Source organism: Limanda limanda, chromosome 4 (assembly GCF_963576545.1).
Source record: "Limanda limanda chromosome 4, fLimLim1.1, whole genome shotgun sequence".
In the NCBI taxonomy this organism is placed as follows: Eukaryota; Metazoa; Chordata; class Actinopteri; order Pleuronectiformes; family Pleuronectidae; genus Limanda; species Limanda limanda.
The window spans coordinates 9102467-9127358 of NC_083639.1; the positions used below are offsets into that span (position 1 = coordinate 9102467).

At 42.2% G+C, this 24892-nt stretch overlaps 3 protein-coding genes across 4 annotated transcripts; all 3 read right to left on the reverse strand.

Annotated features, from left to right (window-relative positions):
* Positions 1-1489: 1489 nt before the first annotated feature.
* Positions 1490-5953, reverse strand: tmcc2 (transmembrane and coiled-coil domain family 2). The gene is made up of 5 exons (XM_061069224.1): positions 5948-5953; positions 5181-5585; positions 4271-4887; positions 3075-3210; positions 1490-1789 (listed from the first exon to the last, which is right to left on the reverse strand). The coding sequence occupies exons 1-5, from the start codon at positions 5951-5953 to the stop codon at positions 1490-1492; spliced, it is 1464 nt and encodes a 487-aa protein (XP_060925207.1).
* A 3276-nt stretch (positions 5954-9229) lies between these two features.
* On the reverse strand, positions 9230-14161 carry cdkn1a (cyclin dependent kinase inhibitor 1A). 2 transcript variants are annotated; one of them, XM_061069472.1, is made up of 3 exons: positions 13958-14161; positions 10900-11353; positions 9230-10805 (listed from the first exon to the last, which is right to left on the reverse strand). In XM_061069472.1, exons 2-3 carry the CDS (start codon positions 11342-11344, stop codon positions 10750-10752), a joined length of 501 nt encoding a protein of 166 aa, XP_060925455.1. In that variant the 5' UTR covers positions 11345-11353; positions 13958-14161; the 3' UTR covers positions 9230-10749. The 2 variants fall into 2 exon arrangements, with proteins under 2 accessions (XP_060925455.1, XP_060925454.1); XM_061069471.1 differs by lacking the exon at positions 13958-14161 and adding an exon at positions 11746-11822.
* Positions 14162-19237: 5076 nt separating this feature from the next.
* On the reverse strand, positions 19238-24179 carry srsf3b (serine and arginine rich splicing factor 3b). Its single transcript, XM_061069450.1, has 6 exons — positions 24068-24179; positions 23138-23348; positions 22910-23053; positions 20997-21035; positions 20122-20208; positions 19238-19845 (listed from the first exon to the last, which is right to left on the reverse strand). The coding sequence occupies exons 2-6, from the start codon at positions 23338-23340 to the stop codon at positions 19818-19820; spliced, it is 501 nt and encodes a 166-aa protein (XP_060925433.1). The 5' UTR covers positions 23341-23348; positions 24068-24179; the 3' UTR covers positions 19238-19817.
* Between the last annotated feature and the right edge of the window lie 713 nt (positions 24180-24892).

Consider the following 24892-nt stretch of genomic DNA (forward strand, 5'->3'; position numbering starts at 1 on the left):
AAGCTTCTGGTGATGGTGGGTATTAAAAGCAAATCGTCTGAGGATTATTTCTCTTCTCTGAACTGGCATCTTGTTCCCATTTTGTGATGTTATGAAGATTTTATTAATCACGTGTTAGTCTGTTATTGTCTTAAAATTCTCCGACTATGTACATTTTGAGAAAAGAAATACCACAAGGTTACTCTTTTTAATGGAAAATCGTCTTCATAAACCCTATGACCCTGTTCAGTTCAAACAATAGAGCCTTATTTAGCTTTAAAACTATGATTTCAGCACCACTTTCTAACAGGGCACTCTTTATAAGGTTCAACTTGTAAACAAGTGCTTTATTACAAGTTAAATAAATTCTTTACTCTTACAAATCTCAATCAGGCAACCCAGATGTTGGTCTTATTAAAAGCTTATAAATAGTATTCAGAGAACATGTTATTAACTATCGATAAAACCTTATTTACAGTCTTTATATAATATACATTATTAACGCCAACTCTCTTACCCTAAATTAATTCAAATAAAAAGGTCCACGCTCAGATAAGAAGGATAAGTCAATATATTCACGATCTGCCTAATATAAGAAATCATTTATTTCTTAAAGTGTTTAATAAAACAGCAATAATAGTTTTTTGCAAACTGGATATAAACTCTGATACAATGAGGCATGCCAGTTAGTTTGACACTGTGGAGAGAAGCCATTCTACAATAGTGGTAATGAAACAGCATCTATGGACATAGGTTTTTACCTAGTTGAATTATTGTGCTGAATTTCTGTAGATACCATTGGTTATTGTCATTTTTTTTCAAAACTGCGCATTCAAGAAAAAGATAAAAAGAAAGAAATGCTTCTAAAACCAAACACCAGACCAGGATGTGAAACAAACCAGGAAGTGACACAGAATACAAAATATCTGCACTGTCTTCTGACGACAAAATGTTCAGTGTGTTATAGAAGATTAATTTAGTCGTCTATGAACTGTTAACTCATGCCAGCTAAATGCATTTCAGTGCATATACAACAACATGCATGAGCACATGACATTCATGAAAAACAACCTGTTCCTCTCAAATATACCAGCTTCAACATGAAGGTTACATGATTTTACAGTCATCATAAGTTGCTATATAGTCTTATTAATTCATGTATCATAAATAATCAGAAAAGACGATCCAAAGACGTCTTGCAAGAGTTTTTGGTGACAGCAATGCAATCGATGACGGATCATCGACAGCAGTAGATTTGGATGAGATGAGATGATGTCTTCAGTCTTTTGACAGTGTGTCCCCACCTGTCGACACAATGTCTTCACCCTGTCCTCATCTGTAAAAGTGCCTTGTTTTGTCCTCAGATGCTCCCACTTAAAAAGTCAAAGGGGACGAGTGCAGCAGCTCTTATTCTATTTCAGTCTCTGAATCCTTAAGTGGTGGGGACAGAGCTGGAACCAGCATGTGACTCAGGATGCTCGGTCCCCTTTGTGAGTCTCTGGCAGGACGCTCAGCTGGGCAGCAGCCACGGCTCCAAAAAGTCCCACTGCTTCCACAGGACGAACAGCAGCAGCGTCAGCAGCACGGTGGTGGCCACCCGGGCGCGGGTCTTCATCAGCGGGGTGATGAAGTTGGCCAGCGTGGAGACGAAGACCAGCAGCACGGCCATGAGCGCCAGGATGACGTTGATGAGCTTGCCCAGCAGAGCTCGGGCGTTGGCGTTCTCCACTCCCTCCAGCTGGACCACCTGCTGCTGCTGCTGCTGCAGCTCCAGCTTGGTGATGCGGGTCAGGCACGACTCCACGGCCTCCTGCACAGAGAGTAACACAGCATGAGGGTTCATTCTTCAAGAGCTAGTAAAAAAATTTTTTTTTCATATTTCTGCTGAGAAAGTGTAACAATCGGTTTATTGATTGGTGAGTTCGGAATCCTGATGCAGCAGATTGGCTCAGGATGTAGAGAGGGTCATCCCCAAGATATCTGGTTCGATCCCAGTGTGGCTTCTCCAGTCTGCATTCCAAAGTGCCACTGGGCAAGATACTGAACCCCCAAATTTCCCCTGACGGTTGTACCGGACAGAGTATAGAAAAAGCGCTATAGAAGCTGTGTGAATGTGTGTGTGAACGGATAAATGTGGTTTGAACTGTTAATCACTTGGTTGGTAAGACTAGAAAAGTTCTTTGATTTAATTCAATAGTAAGAGAGGAAATGATTCAGATTTGAAGCCAAGTTATAAGCATCAAAAAGTCCTTCTACCTACAGTGGGGTCAATTGGTCTTTGAATACTCTCAGGTACTTTGTTAAGGACCTTGATACATCGTGGTTACAATAATAAAATCATGTTAAAGGTCCATGAATCAGTTTCAAACAGGAAAAAGAAAGTTCTCAATGTCAACAGTCATTTTGTCAACCTGTCCATCCTGACCATGGCTGTTAACAGAAACTCCTAATTACTACAACCACTAGAGGTCACCTGACAATAAAACGTGAATCGTAACAATGGGTCAAAATCATAGACTGTATATAAACATGGGCGAGATGAAGGCTCCCAAATGTGAAGCCAATGCAGTTGCCACCTAGTGGTAGGCTGCGGTACAAGTCATCAACCCCACCTCCTCCATGTTAGTGGATGGGACATTGGTGAAACTAAAATCTCAAATAACACATCAAATGAATTTATCTCAAAGATGGTTTCTGTCATTTAACACTGACGATTTCACACTAATGTCTGTCCTAGTGCAAATTTTTGTGGAAAGTTACGTTTTATTTAGTTATTTGATGCTATTAAAAAAGGGTGGCTAACTGGAGGAAGCAGAGACCCATCGTCCATCTATACATACAGTTTATGGTCATAAATACCTGTTTGTACAGTCAATCTATAAAATAATTTTCTCTGGGAGGAAGGTCTCCTTGAAGTTCCTGTTTTTGCTGATAGTCATCCACATTCTAACTATGATGCAGTGACGATCCACTCCAGGACTCTGTGTCATCAGCTTTGGGTGCGGTTACAGGTGCGACATGAAACAAGTCCTACCACACCCAAACATCCCCACACGGTGATGCTGGATGTGGTCCGAGGTGAAACAGATTTGTACCTGGATGTCTCTCGCTCTCTCGTACGACTGGTAGGCCACTTTCTCCTCCATGCTGGCGAGCTCCTGTTTGAGGTTGGTCATCTCATTCTGGTGCAGCTCTGTCAAGTCATTCAGCTGCTCCTCAAGTCGCTCGTACCTGAGTTTATAGAGAAAATAGAGAGAAGATCATGAGAAAATCAAAAGTTAACTCTTCTCATAAATCATTTGTCTCCTGTGTTCCAAAGCCTAAGACTATATATTCCTCTTCCTTGAAGTCCAAAACCACTTTATGTTGCTGTTTGTCCGTAAATGCCCCCCCCCCCAAAAAAACCATTAAATATCAGTGTGGAACTGGGAGCGGATCCAGAATTTCTTTTGGCTTTTTTTGGACATTTGACATTTTCTGAGATACGTGGATCTTGATGAAGAAAATCTGATTGGACAGATTTGATGTGCTCTAGTGAGTATCTTTAATTCATTCTATATATCCTGCTGCAACATCACCAGATGTGTTCGCTCCGGTTTGAGAAACTCTTACTAAACACTACAGTGCTCAGGATTGAACACATATTCAAACAGTGGTTGGACGTAAGTGCATTTACTGTGACACTGTACTTAAACACATTTTTCATGCATCTGACGTTACATGTTAACATTTTTTGTTTTTGACTACTATTTTTTCTAATAGTAGTCAACAATGAGAGGGGAATTCATCCACTGATCCGATCAGAGCAGGTAACATTAGACCCCGCCTCCTGCAGCAGAAGCATCACTGGTGAAGAAGAAGCACCCCTGAGACTCAGATGTAATGATGTAGTAAACTGTAGCATTAGGGAAGAGGCAACTCTGTGTAAGTGCTTTTACTTTTATTACTTACAGTATATTTAAAAGCAAGTTCTCACTTATACTTAAGTAGAAACGTTGATGTGACACATGTACTACTTTAGTCTGTTTATTGAACTGTTACATAATAAGGTGTTTGTGTACTTCCTCCTTCATTACAGACAAAGTGACTCGTCTAAAAGCTGCAGAGTGACTATGGACGCCCTGTGAGATTGATTGATGAACTGCTGGTTGCAGTCTTTGCTTAGGACACATTTAGCATATCACAAATATAGTACATTATTTGGCTTGTCTATGAATTGAACAACACTGAGAGGACTGATTAAACCAGAGGTCATGTTGTGATTCTCTGCCAGTGTTTGGAGAGTCTCTACCTGTATCTCTCCTCCTGCAGGCACTGGGTCATGTAGGAGTAGTCGCTCTGCAGCTGGCCCTTCATGTCCTCGATGGTGTCCTCCATGTGCGCCTGACCGGCTTTGATCTCCTGCAGGCCCTCCAGCAGAGAGTCCCAGGAGCTGTGCATGTGATGGTGGTGGTGGTGGTGCCCGTCTAGCCTGGGACTCCCCATGGCTGGTCCTAACAGGCCGCCTCCCCCTCCTCCCCCGGCTCCACCCGAATTACTGCACACACCCGAGCCGGACGTGGCGCTGGAGCACTCGTCGTCGCTGCCGTACTTGGGGCTGGAGACCAGGGTGGCACTTCCACTCAGCGCCCGGGGTGTGAGGGTGTCTTCGGAATGGCCCCCGTCCTCGAGACTGTCCTTGAGGTGAGCGATGTTATCCGCGCTGCCAAACCTGTTCCTTATAAGACTGGCAAACTCTCTGGGCTTGGAGACCACGGCTGTGTGACTGAAGGCAGAAACGCCACCTTTGACTCCTTCTACGACACCACCTCCAAAACCACTGATTCCAGCACGAACGTTGGCCCCTACGTCCTTCAGGCCCTGTTGCATGTCCCGCAGGACATCCTTAGGCTGCCGGGCGGGTCCGTTCTGTAGAGAGGGAAGAGAAATGAGGAAGCGGAGAAGAGGAGGATCTCAAACGTGGGAGAGAGGTGATTAGGTTTAAGGGAAAGAACTGTAGGAAGATAGATGAGGAGAGCAGGGCCTGTAGGTCAGTTGATGCAGTGGTTTAAGAGAGTGCTGGGAGATGAAATCCATCAGCCTACATCTGGACACATCTGCCCTGACAAATATAGAACACTTGTTTGTGTCAGTCATGAGATAATTATTACGAAACACAGAGTAGAGAAAGAGCACACACACACCCACACACACACACTTACTTGTTCTATCCCCTTTAGCTTCTTGTGATAGTGCTCTAGCTTCTTGTGCAAGTGTGCGATGGTCTGTGCCGACTTCTGGTTCTTCTTCTCGAACACCTGTTTGATCCTGGACGCCTGCTGTTTGTCAGCGTTGTGGGCCAACTTCAGGTACTCTGCCACGTTGTCGTCGCGGGCCTCCTGCTCCACGCGGATCTGCTCGGTGACCTTTAGGACCTTCTGCTGCAGGTGCTCCAGAGCGGCGCGTGTCCGCTGCGGCTCGGCGGCGACTGAACCCTCTGCTCCTCCGGCCGCGACTCCAGACGCTGACGCTGACACCCCGGCTCCGTCCGCACTGATGTTGCTGTCTGAGCCCCCATGGCTTGTGGTAGAGGGTAGGCCGAGTGTTGCCACGTCACTCTTGTCCAGCTGAGGGGATGAGAGGGCAGTGGGGTTTAATGAAGGGTGAGTTAGGGAGTAGTCATCCAGGTCATGGTATCTTCAGAAGTTGTACATGTGTAATTGGCCACTGGACTTTCTTGTGTTTCCTGAGGATGTTTCACCTCTCAGGGGACACTGGGGAGCCCAACCACCCAATAGTTGGCCGGAGGGTTTATCACATCGACTCTCAAGATAGGTATAAATCGATCTATCTGCTTATCCTTCTGAGGATCTTGGGGGAAGGGGCTGTAGCCAATCCCAGCTGACTTTGACCTTGGACAGGTTGCCAGTCTAACACAGGGACCAACAACCATTCACACTCACAATTTAAAATCTCCAATCAACCTAACCTCCATCTAAATGTCTTTGGACTGTGAGAGGAAGCCGGAGTAAATGGAGAAAAACCCAAGCTTGCATGTAGGGAACATGCAAACCCCACACAGGGAGACCAACGCCCAAAGTGGGAACCTTCTTTGAGTTACCAGTGCACCACTGTCCTGAACAGGGAAACGACCCACTGAACAGTTAGAACTGAAGAAACCTCTTGGATGAGAGAGACACAAGCAAGTCCGGTTGTCTGCAAGTGTAACTCCTAAAGTACTATAACTATTACCACTACTACAAGTAACACAATTACACAAAGCCAACCCTTGCCTGTACTGATTCACGTATTACACTATACTCAATATACAATTTGAAGATTTTGAGTGGCTATTAATATTTGTTTAAAAATCCTCAGAGATTTGACTGCATGTATATTCCTTCAACCTTTGCGGGAATATCACGTGTTGATAACAGATAAACTCCTGTACCCAAGTGAACACATTTGAAATTCAATAGTTTGTAGTTTATATTATCTTTACCTAGAGAGTATTTTAAAATATTTAAAATAAGTATTTATTTAAAATAAACTGGGAGCCACATAGCTCAGCTCAGAATACAACCACTGAACATGTGAAAAATATGAAATGAGCGTTTATGAAGTTTCTTGTTTAAAGTCTCTGATTTGTGGTGGTAATGCCAGTAAGTGATTTGGTGGAGGCATCAGAGATTAAACAGAGAGACCAACATGCATCGTGCACAGAACAAACAACAAACACATTTCTTTGGAAAATGCATGAGGTGTTTATGAGGAATGTGATGTTAAAATCATACAACTCTGGCACGTAACAAGTGACATTTATGATGATGATGATGCGATGCTGACCACGTTGACCCTGCTCTGTATGTGTTGCACGGCAGATGGCGGGACAGTTAATGACCCTCTGCCTGACGTCAAAACACTGTAATCAGAGCCTGCAAACATGAGCTCAGGCCGACAGCGTGACACCGAATGTCTCGCAGCGCTGCTCTAATTTCTCTGGACAGGAACGGTGCGAGGATTCATCTGGTCTTGATTTGCTTGACGGCGTGCGATGAGCACAAGCTCCCTGTGCGGTTACAAATCAAGCAGTCTGGAGCAGTGTTTGTGTGTATGTGTGTTTAACATAGTAGGTTTCAATCACAGTGTAATGGTGAGGAAAGACAGACGACTGCAGTCCCTTCTGGTTCAACGTTTCCTGATCTGGTCAGTGAAAGTGAGATGCTGATGCTGATGCGGTAGCTAAGCGATGGCTCATACTAGGAGAGGATGCTGTGTCTGGTGATGCTGAAAACAGCCCAACAAAAAAACAACACAGAGGAGCGGACATCAACAGCTGCAGTGATGCTCACATCTGCTACTATCTTTTAATAATGATAACGATGAGAAGCAAAGCAGGCAGGGTGATGTCCTGTGATGATTCAGAGCTCCTGGAGGTCGGGAGGGATGCAGGGCTGTGATGAGGAGGATGGAGATGGCAGACTGTCTATGGCATGAGAACAGGAGGACAGGAGTGTGCCGTGCCTTCCTGGGGGGGGTGGGGGGAGCAGGAGACACACACTGTGAGGTGAGGGATGGCCGATGGACGTCAACAAGCGTGGATGTGAACACACGAGGATGAGACACAAGAAGCACAGCGATAGATTAAATTAGGAACGTTACCATTACTGCTTTAATCCAATTTTTGCAGTGCCATTGCAAGTCTGTGTTCGAGGCCCATCCTCCTCCACCTCCTCATCCTCCCCCCCCTCCTCCTCCTCCTCCCCCTCCTCCCCCTGTGCTCACTGAGGAGGAGCTCCCCCCTCCTCAAATATCTTCACCCTCAGCCGTGGTCAGGCTGACTATCACCTCTCTGGATCCTAACGCTCCATTGTTGGTGCCATCGATAGCCGCAGCCTCCCCTCGCCCGCTCTCTAACGCTGTGATCTATTTCTCCCCCTCTCTCTCTTGCTCCCTCTCCCTCTCCCTCTTTTGTGTCATATGCTCCCTCCTCATCTCTCTGCTCTACTCTCTCTCTCTCTCTCTCTCTCTCTCTCTTCTCTCTCTCTTCTCTCTCTCTTTTAGTCTAAATACAAATGCTGAATGTCCTGCCCTACAATGGATGTGGGAGCTGAGGGACAGATGATGGAGGGAAATGGGCGGGGGGATGGGAGAGCTTGGCGCAGGCGTGCAGGTGCCTCCGTGCCGCTGAGGCCAGCAGGGGAGAGAGAGGGAGAGAGAGAGAGAGAGAGAGATGAGGGAGGAGGGTGGAGCAGGGCTTGTGGCAGGGCCCTTCATCCCCTACGAACACACACAACCTGATGTGCCACTGCAGTCATGTGCGGCTAATGTGCACAGTGTGTGTCTGAGCAGTTAAATGGTTTTGTATTTATATATGTATTTACATCTCGCCACAAAGAAGGAAAGTTGGTAAAAATGAGAAGCGCTAACAGTTACACTTCATGTAATTCAAATCTGAAATAGCGCCTGTAACAATAAGGGGAAACCAGTGACTTCCATCCATTTGAAATTTCATTTTACTTTGTTATTTTAAAAATCTAACAAGAGAAGTGGTCAGATTCATTCTTACAGCTCAAGTGAAACAAAGTGACGTCACTCTCACACTTGGTTGTGGTGTTCAAATCATCTCTCAGACCCATATGCACTGAATACCAGCTGCAGAAGAAGTAAGATAAGAGAGAACAATAGAAAGTAACGTGTGCAATGTGAACACAATATATACGGTGTAAAATAAACCCTGAGTGATATATATTAAGTGCATGTGGTCGACTGAGCTACAGTCCAGCAGCTGCAGGAAGAAATGACCTGTGATATCTCAGCTTTGGTCACATATATTAAAGTAAATAAAGGATTATCTCCTCCTCATCCATGCATTTCTCCCTATTGCTAGGTTTTTTTGTATCTCTCCACTGTCGCTCACTATGGGAACTGTCGTGTGTCTCTATTATATTGTCAGGTCTCGACTTGACTATGTAAAATTCCTGTAAAGTGTAAAGTGAGATAATGTTGTGATTTGACTCCAATTAAAAACCACTGAATTGAATTAAGAAATATTTTTTACAATTGCGCTATTACAGCTGATTTATGTACTGATGGGACACACACAATGACCCACTTTTTCAGTTTTTTTCAGTGAATGAAAAAGAAGCTGAAAAGACTCTTTGTTGCTTTCCCGTATCTTTATCCATCATTTGCCTCATTCTCACACAAACCAACACTCTTGTCCAACACTCAGCAAAGATGTCAAGCCAGTAAAGACAGTCGCGAGAAATTTTACTTTAAGCCTTTTTATTGGAAATTGGGATTCTCAAAACAAAACAAATATAACTCGAAGGCAAAGTACTGTATCTCACAATAAATAAGGATAGATCTTTTTCATTTGTAGCAATTAACATAAAACAATACTTAGGACCTGTGGGAAAGTGTCTAAGAACAGAAGTGCGTTCATTGTTCAGGGTTATGCTGATATTTGTGTGGCCTCTTCTTTTTCTTTTTTTTGTGGCAAACATTTGAAAGCCTTCAATTCAGAAGGATAAGCGCTACAGTGACCTTGTATGAAACCCCATTCAGATCACCCATAGCAGCAGGATCTTTCCAACATTTGACATAAACCTCATGTAGAAAAGAAAAACCATAGCATTCGTTTTTGAGGCAGATAATATAATGTCTGTAAAATTGCACTGAGCTTTCAAATGGAAAAGAATAAAGCATATAGCTTTGTAAAATAATATACCTACTTCTGAAAACACTTTCTTCTGATCGTTCTTTATGGAGCTCAAAATACCAAATCAAACGCCGAAGAGGCACTCGTCTCTGGGGGCTGTGGACACGCCACCTATCAGATGTTGTGCAATACTGCAGTGTTTATGATTCATGCTACAGTCCTGTATTAAACTCTACTTATAAATATCTGATATATATACATATATAACTAAATAAAACCTAAATATAAGTGTTATTTAACGTGCTCTAATGAATGGTGTTACCGAAGATGACCTACATTAATCTGGTGCTGTACACATCAACATACAGTGGATGGAAGAGGACGCGATGGCCCTTCTGTCTTTGTATCATCTCAGCAAAGCGACGTACAGGATATCATTATTCTTCAGGGATTTTCCTCAGAGTGCATGATGGTAGAAAAACTAATCACGATTGAACACTTGGATGTATAAAGTAGAATACACTTTGGACAGAAGGTTCTTGTAAAAAAAAAAGAATAGAAGACTCTTGGTCCTCATAATACACATCAGGAAATTGTAGAAAAACAGTGGATTCAAAAAATGGAACCAAAGGGCTTCAACCATTCTCTAGAGTTTTCAATCAGTCCTTATGACACTAAAAGAGGTTCACCCACATAACATACTTTTCAAGTGTGATATGCTCAGTGGTCACAGCTCCGCTGTTCTAGTGGCTCACATTTCCTCTGAAACTGAGAAGTGACTGCGTTACACAGCCCTGTGGAATGTACAGTAGGAAATGTCAGTCTGCACTTTGGCATCCCCTTGATCCAAATGAGGATAAATCCACTGATTCGAGAGATTACGGTTAATCTTCTCCGCTCAAATGTCCCATTCCTACGACTGGGGAAAACACCAACCACCCCAGAGAATACAGTACCCTAATTTAATCTGATAGTGATTATGTGTAGCTGAGGTCCCTTCTGTTTTCATGGCGATTCACTGGGTTCAAGACCCAGTGAGCAACTGTGCAGAGTCTGTGCAGAGCCTAGTATTCCTGAGTCTGGTACTGTCTGTGTAGTTCTCCTGGAATAAGAAACCGCACTGAAAGTCATTCGCCGGATTTGCGCGGCATCCAAACTATTCTTCGTTTAGCCTGATAGAAATCTGTTGGAAGGAAGAAACAGGGAATTCAGCTCATGCCAAAACCACCAGAAATGACACATATACACATTCAATGTTGGAGTATTTATAAATGTACCTGTGAGGTTGGTCTGTTTCCTCTTGAGCCCGGCGCTCTCTCCTATCTCTGGTGTGTTCTCAAAGTTCTCCAGGTTGAGTTCACACGTGTTTGGCGAGCCCGGGATGTTCTCCTTTTCATCCTGCTGTGGTTCCATCCTTGCTCTCTTGGTGGCTACTTTCCCCTCCGCTGACCTCTGACCTTCTGTTTGACCCAGGCCAAGCCTACAGGACCTGTAGAACAGTGGCATCTCGGTACCTGGGATGCCCTCCCACTGGAAACCGCTGCTCTCCAGGGGCTGGTTGGACATGAAGTCGAACCCCCAGCGGCGTGAGGCCTCCTCCAGGCCTGTCCTCAGCGCTGCCTGGTAATCCATCTGCAGCTGCTCCCGGTCCACAGGGCCGAACAGGTTCCGTCGGGTGGGGCCCTTCCCCAGGGAGCTCAGGATGCACTTGTGAGCATCCATGATTCTACACTGCAGGACACAGAGGAAAAAGAAGACGACTGGTTAGGGGAGAGAGCTGTTTCAATCACTACTAACTTTTGCTTTCATTATCCTCCTGGTTAATCTGGAAGTTATTACTGACTAAACATAATTAGGTTTAAAAAGGACCACATTGTCCCATCTGAAGGGCTGGAAGAAGCCAATGTTTCTTATTTTTGCATTTCAAACAACTTAGGCAATTCATCAAAAATCAAATTAATCGCAAACTACTTTCCTATCACAGCTGCTGTAAGTCATAGACCTTTAATGATAGAATATTTTTGCACGAATAAAAGATTCAAGGATTCCACAAAAATTATCTCAAATAATTAAATGAATCCTCACATCAGTAAGTATTTAAATTCAATTTAAGTTAAGCTCACCATGATTCCAGTTCAAGTAAGTGTCCTCAGCGAAGCCTACAGCTGTGTGTGACACTGGTGTTACCTAGGAGCTCTTTATACCCCGGAGAGGGCAGCACCCTCTAACGTGACTCACTGGTAACATGCCTGAACATAATCTCACACAGACATGTAGGGACAAGTCCTCAGGACGGAACACTCCCTGCAGGCACACAGAGCCACCACTGGGGGGCAGTGTCAAACCATCCAAGAACAGGACAAGTCCACTATAGCAGCTGATCGGGAATTTTTTATTACCAAAAAAATTCAAATGATAGATTTATAAATATATCGATCAGATCAGTGTTTTAAATGTTCGATGACACTTCCCTGTGAGAAGAGAACTACAGGAAGGAATCAGCAGAGTCATTGTGTGTGTGTGGGAACTGGGAAGGGCTGGGCCAGATTCCCACGTCAGGGAACAATCAACAGAAACCGGTGCACCCCATTCATCCTGCTGCTGCAGTGAGGCCCATTTAATTAGAGGAATGACGTAAAAGACACTAACGAAGGCTTGCTAACCCTGATTCAATATATTTTTAATTATTAGTTGCAGTAAAACAGATGGTAGTAACATTGAGTTCAATTAGATTTCCCCATATATAAGATGTGAACCAACTACATTAACTGCCAGTCTCATGAACTTCAGTGTGGCCTCTAGGCTCGAGGTTGATTTAAAGTCTGTTTGACATTTTAATCAAAGCTTTACAGTAAATGTCAAAGTTTAACTTTAAGTTCAGCAGAGTGAAGCAGGCGAGACGGGTTCATGTGATGAGCCGTCTCTCCAGGAGCTGCAGTCCATCTATTCTCATCTCAACAAAGCAGGATGACACAGATCTCAACTCTGAAAACACACCTAGATTTCTTAAAACTTCCTCATACACCTCAACTTATATATATTATAGTTTAAATGATAGGACTGATAGGTGCTGAGAAACTGCTAAACTATTTAGAATGTATACTTTTTAAATTTCCGAATGATTTCAGACTCAGATGTCGAAATTGAAATTTGAATTAGAAAGACACAACTTCCATTTGTTCATCACTGTACTGACAAAGTGGCAGAGATCAAAGGTTGGATCAGAGGACAAACTTTATATTATTATAATCGCATATTATCTACAATACTAGTTTATGGGAATGCTAATGTCATGAAAGGAATTAAGAAATTAGCTCAGTATGGTTCATTAAAATGTTTTAGCAACTTTTGAATAGTCAGGCCCCAGCAGCACAACTGGATGAAAGGGTTTTGCTCTGGAGGCCTCCCAGAGATGTTTGTTGAAAACTATGCATGTAAAACATTTATTTAATTTATTGTGAGAAAAAAAGCAGGGTGAATAATCAAGATCAACTTGCCCTATTCAAAGATGAAGGGGGGAAAGGGAAAGGTTTTGGGGGCCCCCTATTCATGACACAGTAATACCCCCCCCTGCATTACTGTGTCATGAATACACCCTTTCCATACACCCCTCAATTCCCACGAACCCTCTCTTCCTTTCTATCACTCTCCCCTTACGGGATGTGACGTCAGAGGGAAGGAGGGAGGAGGAGGAGGAGGAGGAGATGGGCGGTGCCGGGAGGTGTGACTCGAGGCTTGTGGCGGGAGAGCGAGTCATGCACGAGGGGAGCAGGCATTGACTCCGCGGCTCAGGAGGAGGAGGAAGAGGAGGAGGAAGAGGAGGAAGAGGAGGAAGAGGATGAGAACCAGACCCTGCCCAGTTTACTACAAGGCTCCACGTGAGGCTCCAGCTAGTTTCCAGCAGTCAAACTGCGGCTGTCACTGTCTGCAGCCTGCACCGTGGAATGTGTTAAAAGTGTGTGTGTTTGTGTGTGTGTGTGTGTGTGTGTGTGTGTGTGTGTGTGTCTTTCACTCACACAAATATAAAAATAGCTCAGCAAGAAATCTACAGGAGATGTTTGATTGGTTTTAAAGTCTGATTAATACACCAGAGCCTGGAAAAGAAATGTAAAGTAGAAACGATCCAATGGGATTTCAGGTTATTTTGGTTCTGGAAGTTATGAGTTATGAAAACATGTCATATAAGACTGGAAATAGACCAGTCCCACATACAGTGTATAGGCATTCATCTCTTTATAAGAGTTTTATATATATATACTGATAAGGTAACAAAACACATTTTAAACTCATTACATGAAAAAACATTAATAAGTATGATTTCATAATGGTACTCACATTATCAGGTGTCTTTAGCCAGGTTGAAGTTCTTCTTGTGTCAGTTTAGTTGTTGAACCTCCTCTCTGAAGTTTTAAAATCCACACTTTAACAACAGCTTTGTTAAAAAATATTTAAAAAAACTCCGTCCTGAGTCTGATGTTATTCAATCCCGTCTCCTCTCGGTTATCGAAGCTCACACAAACTGAAGCGACCGACACCGATCACTACTCCCAGCGGTTTTCACACGCACGGATCACGGGCTAAAGTTTTATGAACTCCGGTGGGCGGGGACGCGGACGTCCTGTGCAGGGGCGGAGTCTAACACGTGGATAGTTATGAGTTTCCCGGTAAACACATGAGCACACGTGACGGTCGCCTCTGCAGTCTGTAGTAGTCAGGAGGAGTAAATTCCTCCGTGCGTCTCCGTGCGGCGGAAGACCCCACCTCCATGTGCAGCTTCTTCTTCCTCCAGTGTTGCAGTGCCTGTTCTGAACTAGGCTACTTCTCTTCTCCAGTGTTAATGCTCCGGAGCCACTTCTGAATTATTCCTTCATTAGCTGATCCTCCTCAAGCAGTTGCTCCCTCACTGAGAGCTAAACACTCATCAAAATCACGACTGTTTGCTCTCCTGTCTCCTAAATGGTGGAATGAGCTCCCCACGGACATCAGGGCAGCAGAAAGTTTCCACATTTTCAGCCGCAAATTAATGAACAACTCTTCCAACTATACCTTGAATACAATTTTGAAAGTAACAATTTAGCAGCACTTAAATGGCCCTTACTTATAGCACTTTGTAGTTTAGCTTTTTTTGGAAGAAATTGTACTTTCTTGATTCTTGTTGCTCATGGTTGAATGCACTTATTGTATAGGTCGCTTTGGATAAAAGCGTCAGCTAAAAGAAATGTAATGTAATGTATTGTAATGTAACGTAATGTAATGTACAACATACCATCACTTTTCATTGCTTGTTTGCTGGATGCTGTGTGCAGAGCTTTTTATAAACAGTCTGGTGTGAGGTGAAGTGTGTTCATCCTACCTGGTTTATCTGCAGAGCAGATTTTACAGTCAGTGTTTTTCACAAAATGATGACGAATAAGTGTGTGGTTTGTATATTTACTGAATCGCTGTTTTTTTTTCCATCAAATGCATGTTGGCTATTTCAGAGGTCATTTAGCAATTGACACATTATTATTAATATCGGACGGATTGCGTTTCCAGATTTCACCTAACTCGACACTGCACTTTCTCGCAATTTACAACACACTTTACAAATCTGTAGCTGATTAGATAAGCGGCTCACGAGATATGTGCACCATATGCAGACAAACAGATAGACTTTATCTTTATAGCACCTAACGTTTTCAAAAAAAAGTACATGGTAGTAAAACAACACAGAACAAAACAGAGCAAGAAAGATAACGTAGAAAATATTAAAATCAAACAATAGCCATTAAAACTACTTATAAATCAGACATTCAGCAGAGTAGTTTTTATAGCATAAGCAATATTTTTATCAATAGAGCAAATAAGTCATAATTAAGTGAAGTTTAGGAACTAAATTATTAGAAAAAATTTATAAAATTTAGCTTATATATCCTGTACCCTCACATGGAGCTATATCATTATAATATACTTTATTAATACTTTGTTAATACTGCATGTTTATCCAGCAGGTAAATGATGCAGCAGTTGGAGGTGGTGGTCAATTTTAACTATGTACTAATAGTAGTTAAATTTCCTAATCCCAAGCAATGTAGAAGAGCATAAGGATAAAGCACAATTAAAAGTGAATAACTGTAAGAGTCTTTAAAATAAAGTTTGAAAACGTTAGTCAAGCTGAGGTTACGCAGCTCCACTCACTGATTTGGAAGGAAAAATACTGAGTGTACATGATATGATGGTAATACCACAGATTTGAACCATTTGATTTAGAGATTCAAGAGAATTAGCCTGTAGTGCTCATAATTAATCTCATAATCCTGTATAAATAACCCAGCTCTCTGGGTTTGTAATGATGCTAAAATCTCAACATGCCTGTTACAAGCTTCTCTAACAAGCCGCTTAAAAAGCTTGAACCTTCACACATATTGTTCTCCTGACAATGCTCCGCCTGCTCATCTTGTCGTAGGAGCCAGGGTTTGATAATCTCTGTGCTACGTGAGCCGAGAGACAACTCATGCTTCACAACCCCATCAGGCTGCCCTTCAGCCCAGCTCCCAGCACAACAACAGCCAAGTCCCAACTGTAGGACGCCGCGTATAAAGGCCCAACAGATAGGACGCCACAGTGAGTCCTTTGTTGAGCAGCTACTGACGGAACACAAGAGAAACACACAAGTCTGCTTTAGAAAGCTGTTTACATCTACAGTACAACTGTATTCAGTGGTAGATATGTGAAGTTAATGAAGTTCAAACAAAACGAGTGCATCTACTGTAAGTGGCAGCTGTGTGACTACAGCCAAAAGCTCCACTTTTATACAGCTCAGTAGACACTTTATTATCCGTCAGCTCTCGGGCAGCTGCACAGTGCAGAGCATCTGCTAGCCCCTTACATATTCTTATTCAGGCTTTTATTCTGCGTGCATTATGAAAAGTTTCATATCAGAGGTGGTGTCAAAGGAGGCACAACCAGACACCACTTAGTCAACCATTTATTGAGCGGATTATCAAGAGAGTTCTCCTCTTTGCAAAATGATGAGGTTTGATTGTCACCTGAACACTTGACTTTTTACCTCATGGGTCAGGTCAGGTGATCTGATGCCTCTGTGAACAAAGTATTGGCAGAGCTTGTGTGTAATTGTGTCAACTTCATACAGTACAATCTGTGTAAATTAGAAAAATCACTTAAGAAAAATTTTTCATATTCACAATACAGAATTTAGTAGGTAAAGGAATAGAAATGTTATCATGTAACCCTGGCAACTGGTGAACTTGATCAGCAAAAGTCTGTAGTTTACAGCACAAACAGAATTCCATCCAGTATGTGTCACTTCCCTGACTGTTTATATGAACAAGGGGGATGGGGAACAATGTATTAAGTGTCACAGTACACAGTGCTAAATGTCCAAAGGACATATTGTTATTGAAGCTGGTCACCTTGCTTGGCTGCTAGATTTCTCACGAGGAAGAATCCAATCATCTGGCACATCAGGGAAGGAAGTTCCTGACGCATTAGCCCACTTTTCAACGAGGTGACCAAACTCATTACATTACAAATCTAAAAAGATTTGGATTGAGTGAAAGGTAAAACCAGCAGAAGCATCAATTTGTATTAAAGCTTTGTACTAGATTAATGTTTATAATACTAAATGTCTTGGAATGTGCATTTTAGGGATTTTATTGTGGCAGTTGACACGTTACCTTATTAATGAATATATAATATTATATATATAAACTAATATAATTAGTTTTCAACATTGAACACGGATAATTGTACAGTAAGCAGAAATCTAAAATTAGTTCAGAGGAAAGCCCCTCTGCATTTTTCCCTGCTTCGTCATCTCTGTTGTCCTGAGCTCCGCGGGCGACAGACACAACACACGGAACATCACACTGAGGAAAACAGGTTCCCGGTGGATTTCCCGCGAGTTGCTGGAAAGTGTGGTCCGTCTCCAGGGAGACCGTGACGTAACTCATGGGAAACATCCTCCTGCAGAGCCGGAGATCCCCCCCCCCCGCTCCAGAAACTTGCACGAGTAATGGAGTCATGGATTTAGACCTATACGCATGCGCCAATAGTTTAACATATGTGGGAAACCAGGGGAACCGAAATCTGTCAGAGCTGCAAACATTATTAGAATTATATATATATGAATAATTATTTTATACTGAGTATGTGTATTCTTATGGAATCATAAACTTAGAGAGCTGTGGTTTGACCTGCAGGTGGGAACAGCCATGTACATCTGAGAGGAGATATAGAGCTTCCTAAAGCTTTGCACTATAATACCACCAGCGTGTGTGTATATAACTCTGTGGGTTTGTAGCTCGCGCATGCGTAGGTCTAAAACGGCGAGGGGCGGGCCTACACGGCAGTGACTGATCGCTGTAATGACGTCACAGGGGTTTGCGATACTAGTAGAAAAACCCGCGCAGATTTGAGCCTGGCGCTCTCGTGTTGTGCCGGTTCACGTGGACGGAGGCAGCTCGTGGGCTGGATCGGGGCAGGAACAGCAGTGTCAGATCCGCTGCTCTACATTTATAAAAAGTCACCTCAAAACCACAAGTTTATATTTGTAAGTTTTATTCAGTCAGTCTCAATAAAATTTAGAGTTCAAAACTATAGATGAATGGTATTAACCTCCAGGTGTTGAACCAAAATATCTGCAGATCTGTAGAAAATGTTCTAACTCTCCACTTCATTCTTTTAGTGACTTTACCACCAGCACAAAGACTCTATTGTTTGACTGTCTTAACTCTTATCTGTCCTGAGGGGTTAAAGTCTCAGTCCACATGGAGACCTCATAGCGAACACGGTGTACTAGGAATTTGCAGGGACAGATGAGGGCATGAAGTCCTCCTCAGCTTTGTTTTCTCTCCTTATAACTACTTCACTTTCTTAAAATGTTTAACAATGGGACACAACCTCACCCTCCTTACCTGTATAATGTAAGTATATTGAATTGCTAAAAACTGTAACACACTTTTACTAAGATGCAAGTTATTTACATTACAAGTATTAAGATTTTGTTTAGCTCTTCTTGGCCTCTGTGTGCTGGACCAAAGTCCAGATGAAAGTCAAAGTCATCATCACAAAGTTTCAAGGATACTGACTGCATTTTTCGATATTATAATTTCACCGAAAAGGCATTTTTAAATGAGGCTTGACTACGAAATGTGAAAGTCTGAATAAAAAAAACTTTATTTTGGGTACAACACAAAATTAATGTTAACTAGACCTGGTGTTGAGATTTCTAATAAATTACCATAATCACCACAGTGAGTAATTTCAACTATTTTAACACCAGTTATTCCAGTAGATCTGGAAAAATCTCAACTCGCCCTCCAAGTGACTTACAATGAACTAAGGAGACAAATGGAATTTCAGTTAACATTAGTAAATAAAGAGGCAAACAGCACTACTGAAACCCAGCAAACCCCGACATATGGCAACAGGCAATTACAATAACATGAATTGAAGTTGTTAGTTTAAAGTTACACTGACCTAGACTGATAGTACTTGGCAGATACTTAACTGATGCTATGGGAGTGCTCTATGGTGGAAAATGAACTGGATAGAAGTCAGAGTAAAACAATAGATTTGTATATAAATCATACGAGTTAAAAAGGAAAAGCAATCTTTAACAACCAGTAGTTTTTATTGAGACTGTTTCACTGAGTATGAAACAATAAAATAATGGAAAAACACCATAGACCAAAAGTAGACACGTGTTAACAATTTTGCATCTCCATTAACAGATGAAAACCTTCAGTATGAGGAAAGTCTCAGGCTGATAATAAATTGGCTTTAGAGACAAACAAACGGGGACGCAATTACACATCGTCCCAGTCCTTCCTTGAAAAAATAAAAAAATGCTGGTGTTTACACAATGAAAACGAAGAACTACGAACACTATGTCGAACTACACAGTACATTCAAAAACCCAAAAGGTATCAAGAGTTACTGATGAAGTGGAATGCTAGGTGGTACAGCTGTTTTGGGACAAAGGAGACAAACAATTTCTGTGAGGGGTCACTCCCGTCCACGCCCACTAAAAAGTATTTGAAAATCACAATAACAGCAAAACAGTAGGGACACTAAAATGCTTGATTGTTTTTAAAAAACCCAACAAAAATGAACAAAGTTGAAGTCCATTAAGAAACGGCATAGTCTATACAACCGTTCATTTTTAGCTCCCTTTACACCTTCACATGTTCCTTTATTTCCGATCATTGGACCTGGAGCGGCTGCAGGGAAGGAGAAGGAAAGAAATGTCAAAGCCGGGAAGAGAACGGACCAAATTATCACTAACATTCTAAGCAATACACTCAAATTAGCTTTAAATAAATACATCCAAAGGGTGCATGTGTGCGGAGCATTCTCATCAGTTGTGAAGTGTCCTCTAGAAACCACATTGGATGTGCAGTAGTTAAACTAGATGAGTTCTATGACAATTCTCACATCATGCAATCAAATATGTAGGCCTGGAATTATCTTTAGATATATCAAGAGCATGCAAGTACCTCCGTGATCTGGAGAAAGATCTTGAAGGCTTGTGGTTCCTGTCCCTGGAGGGGGACCTCTCCCTCCTCCTGTCTCTGGAGAAAGACCTGACAGATATAAACAATCCCATTAGCTTAACATCATGATTTCAATTTAATCCTAAATTTATTCTTAATTAGAGATGTTCTGATATAATTTTTCCCTTCATGATACTAGTCCTTTACAAATCTGCAGATACAGAGTACTGATCAAATCTAACTAAAAGGGTATGCAACTTTTTTTAACAGTTTTATGTAACCCTACATAGAAGTGATGATTACCATCATTGTGGCCTGTAGTGTTTTAACTTGGCGACAACAATCTCACTCCTCAAAACTGCAGTCTTGCACATGGTCAAGTCACTTTTTTACTTGTGGGACTCTACAATGTAAAATATTGTCAAATGGATAATTTTTTTGCTAGCTCTGGTTAAAGATAACTTGCAGAAGTGACTTATTCTTCGGCGCCCTAGACAAGTTCTTGTCAGTAGCTGTGAAACACAATTGCTGTTTTAGTAGTTTTCATCCAAGTGAAACTAATACACTTTAAATATGAGGTGTAAGAATGGTACATAGATTAGCTCCCTAGTAGATGCCTGACTTGACTTTTAAGGCAGTATACAGTAAGAGGCATCTACGTTGCTGGTATCTAAACATCTCTAAACTTATGAATTTCCCATGATGCAGAAGATAGATTTAATCATACTCGGAATATGTTTATTATTATTATTTTGAGAGATACATTTTATGATGTCCAATTATCAAAAAACATCTTGTTCCTGTTTATAGAAGAATCAAGCTTCGAGGATGAACTCATTTGTGTCTATCAAATGAAAACAATGTGAAAGCTTTAGTACCTGCTACGACTGCGGCTGAAGCTCCTCCTACGTGGAGATCTGCATAGGAAAAACACAAAACTGTTAAAAACAAAGAGACGCACTGAACAGCTTGTAAAGCTCCATGCCATTTTAATCCTTTTCTTATATGGGCCTCCTTCAACACAGCTGTTTGTTATCTTGGAAACTCAAAATGAAAATTAGACTTTTTTTCCCCTCAAAAGCAATGATATCATTAGAAAATGTAAATCACTGGCAATGGACCGAGCACATAAAGATGGCAGATGCTTACGAATCACCTGTCTTCTACCCCTTAGTATCATATTGATTTTTAGATAAAGGCAGCAGTGTGAATTTTACTCGAATAGGTAGACATGGATGTTTGTCGGGCACCTGAGCTTCAGACCCTTTAAAAAAGATAAGTAAGCTTATCAGCAGCATAGGCCCCTTTCAAAAGGGTTAACACCACACTGTGGCCTGGCTCTGCGTGGAAACAAAAAACACACACAGGGGCCACCATCTGTATGCAACTGGTCCACTGCAGTTCAAGGATCATAAGAAAATGGAGGCTAGTTTCAAAGTCCAGTGCGATCTGCTAAAACCAACCACACAGCATTACAAATGTTCTGATATTCATTGGGGGGTTGAGAAGATTTTTGACTTATGAGACTTCATAATTCTACTCAGAGCCCCAAAACATACCAGATGATTATTTATAATTGAATATCTCTGGTAATGTCAAGTTCCAAACTTTTGGTGTTGGACCCTTCCCATTTGAAACAAGGAATTACAGAAATAGTGGACAAACTAACAAATTCAGATTACAAGAAAAAATACCTTTACAAACCAGCTGTCTCTTCACTTTCAAAAACTTATCAGCAGTGTACTGAATGAAGCAGGAAAACTTACTAGTATTTTTGGTTTTCAACAAGCTAGATATGACGATAGGGTGGCAGACTGTCGGCCGGGTAGGTAGAATTGGCTGAATAGGCCAGATGCTGCAAGGTGATTAGGTGGCAGGCAGATGGGGGCTGGCTGTAGCTTTTTTCCTGCTTTAATTGGTAAGCCGAAGGCTGCTGCTGGTAGGTTGTAGACATTTGGAAACGTAATACGCTGATTGGTCGGGAATGTGAGGAGGGCCGCTGCCGTTTGGGTTAAGGTTGAAGGAGGAGGAGGTTGAAAACGGCATGCTGAGGAACCAATGGGCTGGTGCAACCTGACGACTGGCCATGCCCGGGTCATGGGACAGCACCAGCCAGGCTGATTGGGCCACGATGGTCAGCAGTCACATGATGCTGAAAGAGGACTAGTTGATTGACTCAGAGGGTGGTGAGAAGAGGCATGGTGGTGGCTCTGCAACGGGTTTCATTCTTATTAATATAGATGAAAAATAAAGAGCATCCTCAAACAAAAGGAAATAAAAGCATCACATTTGGCACCCCCCACCCCAAAAACTCAATACAGACTAAACTTTTTTTTGACATAGGAATTATTGAATTTTCTAATCCTATTTCATTTAAGCAATTTGCCAATTTAATGCAGCAAAACTGCAGAAACTACCTTAGTGCACAGAGAAGGTAACAGATTTTAAGATGCACTTTGTGATTGAAATACTTTACTACCTAACCTATGACAAAGAAATATACCCATCTCTCAATTAATAGAAGGTTTTTGAATGTCTTTCTGTTTAACGCCGTGCACTAAATGATAAATAATGTAAATGATGATGAAACTGCAAGCCTTAGACATTGCAACAGTCACAAATGTAAAATCTGAAAGGATTACAAACAATAGTAGGCCTAGACTGGAAATTTGTGAACAATTACCAGGAAATTGTACTGTGGGTAAGAGGGTGGACTCATTAAGCATTTGTCGATGTGTATATGAAGTGCTGTCTCTAGTGGAAACTGACAAACAACAAATATGTAGGTCACCTTCGCCTCTGTTGTGGACTGCGCCGCCGGTGGTCATCTCGTTCTCCTCTGGGACGTCTGCTCCACGATGGAGGGGCACCACGGGTACGGCTGCGTTTCTCACCATTTGACAGCTCCACTCGTACACGGCACCCGCACAACGTCCTGCAAGACAACCAACCAGCATTAACCATTGTAGCTGCTCCTCTTATTCACACCATTGTTTTCCTAGATGAGATTGGCTCCTACCTTCCATCCAGCTCACGCACTGCATCAGTGGCATCTCTAGGATCTTCAAACTCTACAAATGCAAAGCCTGGGGGGTTCCTGGCCACCCAAACACTCCGGAGAGGCCCATAGTAGCCAAACGACCTCTCCAGCTCAGTCTTGTTTCCATTGTTGCCCAAATTACCGACATAGACTTTGCAGTCCAGCGGACAGTCACGGTGCATGGCGGAATCTGGAAAGTAAAACAAAGACGAAATGAATAACTGATGCAAAACTTGACAGAGAACAAAGACAATGAACAGCTACAGGTCCACATAGTACCGGACTTTGCAGCTTGTGCATCATACAACCGTTTCTGTATTATGGAAGATGATTAAGCACGTAAATAACAAATCAATCAAGCGTGTGGGGCGAAAGGAACCCTATTGTTAATATTTTCGTAGAATTCTATTGACTTTCTTCTGAACATACTAAATGCAGACTGTGAGTTAAAGTGCCATTTAATAAGTTTACATTACATTTACATTCATACTATTTACCGAGGAACTACCTTTTTCGATCTATTCTTCACAACCAGTTAGAGCTTGGCCTGCTTTTCTAACGGACGAGCAGGCTAAGCTCATGCTAGCCTGAGCAGAAATACCAAGCTTGGGATATTATTCGGACTCCAAAGTCTGTGGAAGTAGCACATAACTTATGTCAGCGGCTGTTTTTGTACATGCGACCTTTATTGCACGTTTCACATTTGGCTAAAGATTAAATTTCGACCCCATGGAGCCAACCATGTTAGCTGGCTAAGGGTAGCTAAAATGGCTGTCGCCTTTCCGGGGCCTACACAGCATCATTCGAGGAACAACGACTGAAACCTAAAGGACCGGTCAGAACGACACAGCGCGGCGGGTCAAGGCTTCATAGCGACGGATTGTGAAGAAATATGCGTTCAGTCTTTACCCGTGATTGCGGATGGTGTGGAGCTCAGGCTTTCTGTGCTCCTCCGTGTGGGCTACTCGTCTGTGGTCGACGGAAAATGGCGTGTTCAGAAAATACATAGGTTGAGCTAGGCAAGCGGCAGGCTGCTCCCGGGAAGGCGGGGCTAGTCCGGGGCATTCAAAGCCCTGTCGTAGAGTCAGGAAAAGGGAAATGTTTCTCTGCGTGGCCTTCATGTCAGGAAAAAGTGGGAAAAAGGAGTTACTAAGAGGGAATTTGTTAAATTAGCAGAACAAATGTCATCATTCAGGTTATGGTGCTGTAAAAAGAATAATTCTGTTTGGCAGACAAGAAAAAATAATAAATATGGAAACCGTATCGTAAATGTTAATTGCAAAAATGTAGTGTTCCGGGGAAAAAATGTCATAGAAAACTGTCTAATAGCCATCGTCAACTCTGGTTTTTATTTTACAAAATTGGTTGCATTTATATATTGCACTTACATGGAGCACTTGTAGTTGGGCTTTTTTTGAAGACTAATTGCACTTACACGGCTGTTGCTGTTCTCGAGTTTCTACTCTCATGCTTGATTGCACTGATTGTAAATCACTTTGGATAAAAGAGTCAGCTAAATCTAATGTAACTGTATTTATAGATGGATAGATAGATAGATAGATAGATAGATAGATAGATAGATAGATAGATAGATAGATAGATAGATAGATAGATAGATAGATAGATAGATAGATAGATAGATAGATAGATAGATAGATAGATAGATAGATAGATAGACAGACAGACAGACAGACAGACAGACAGACAGACAGACAGACAGACAGACAGACAGAC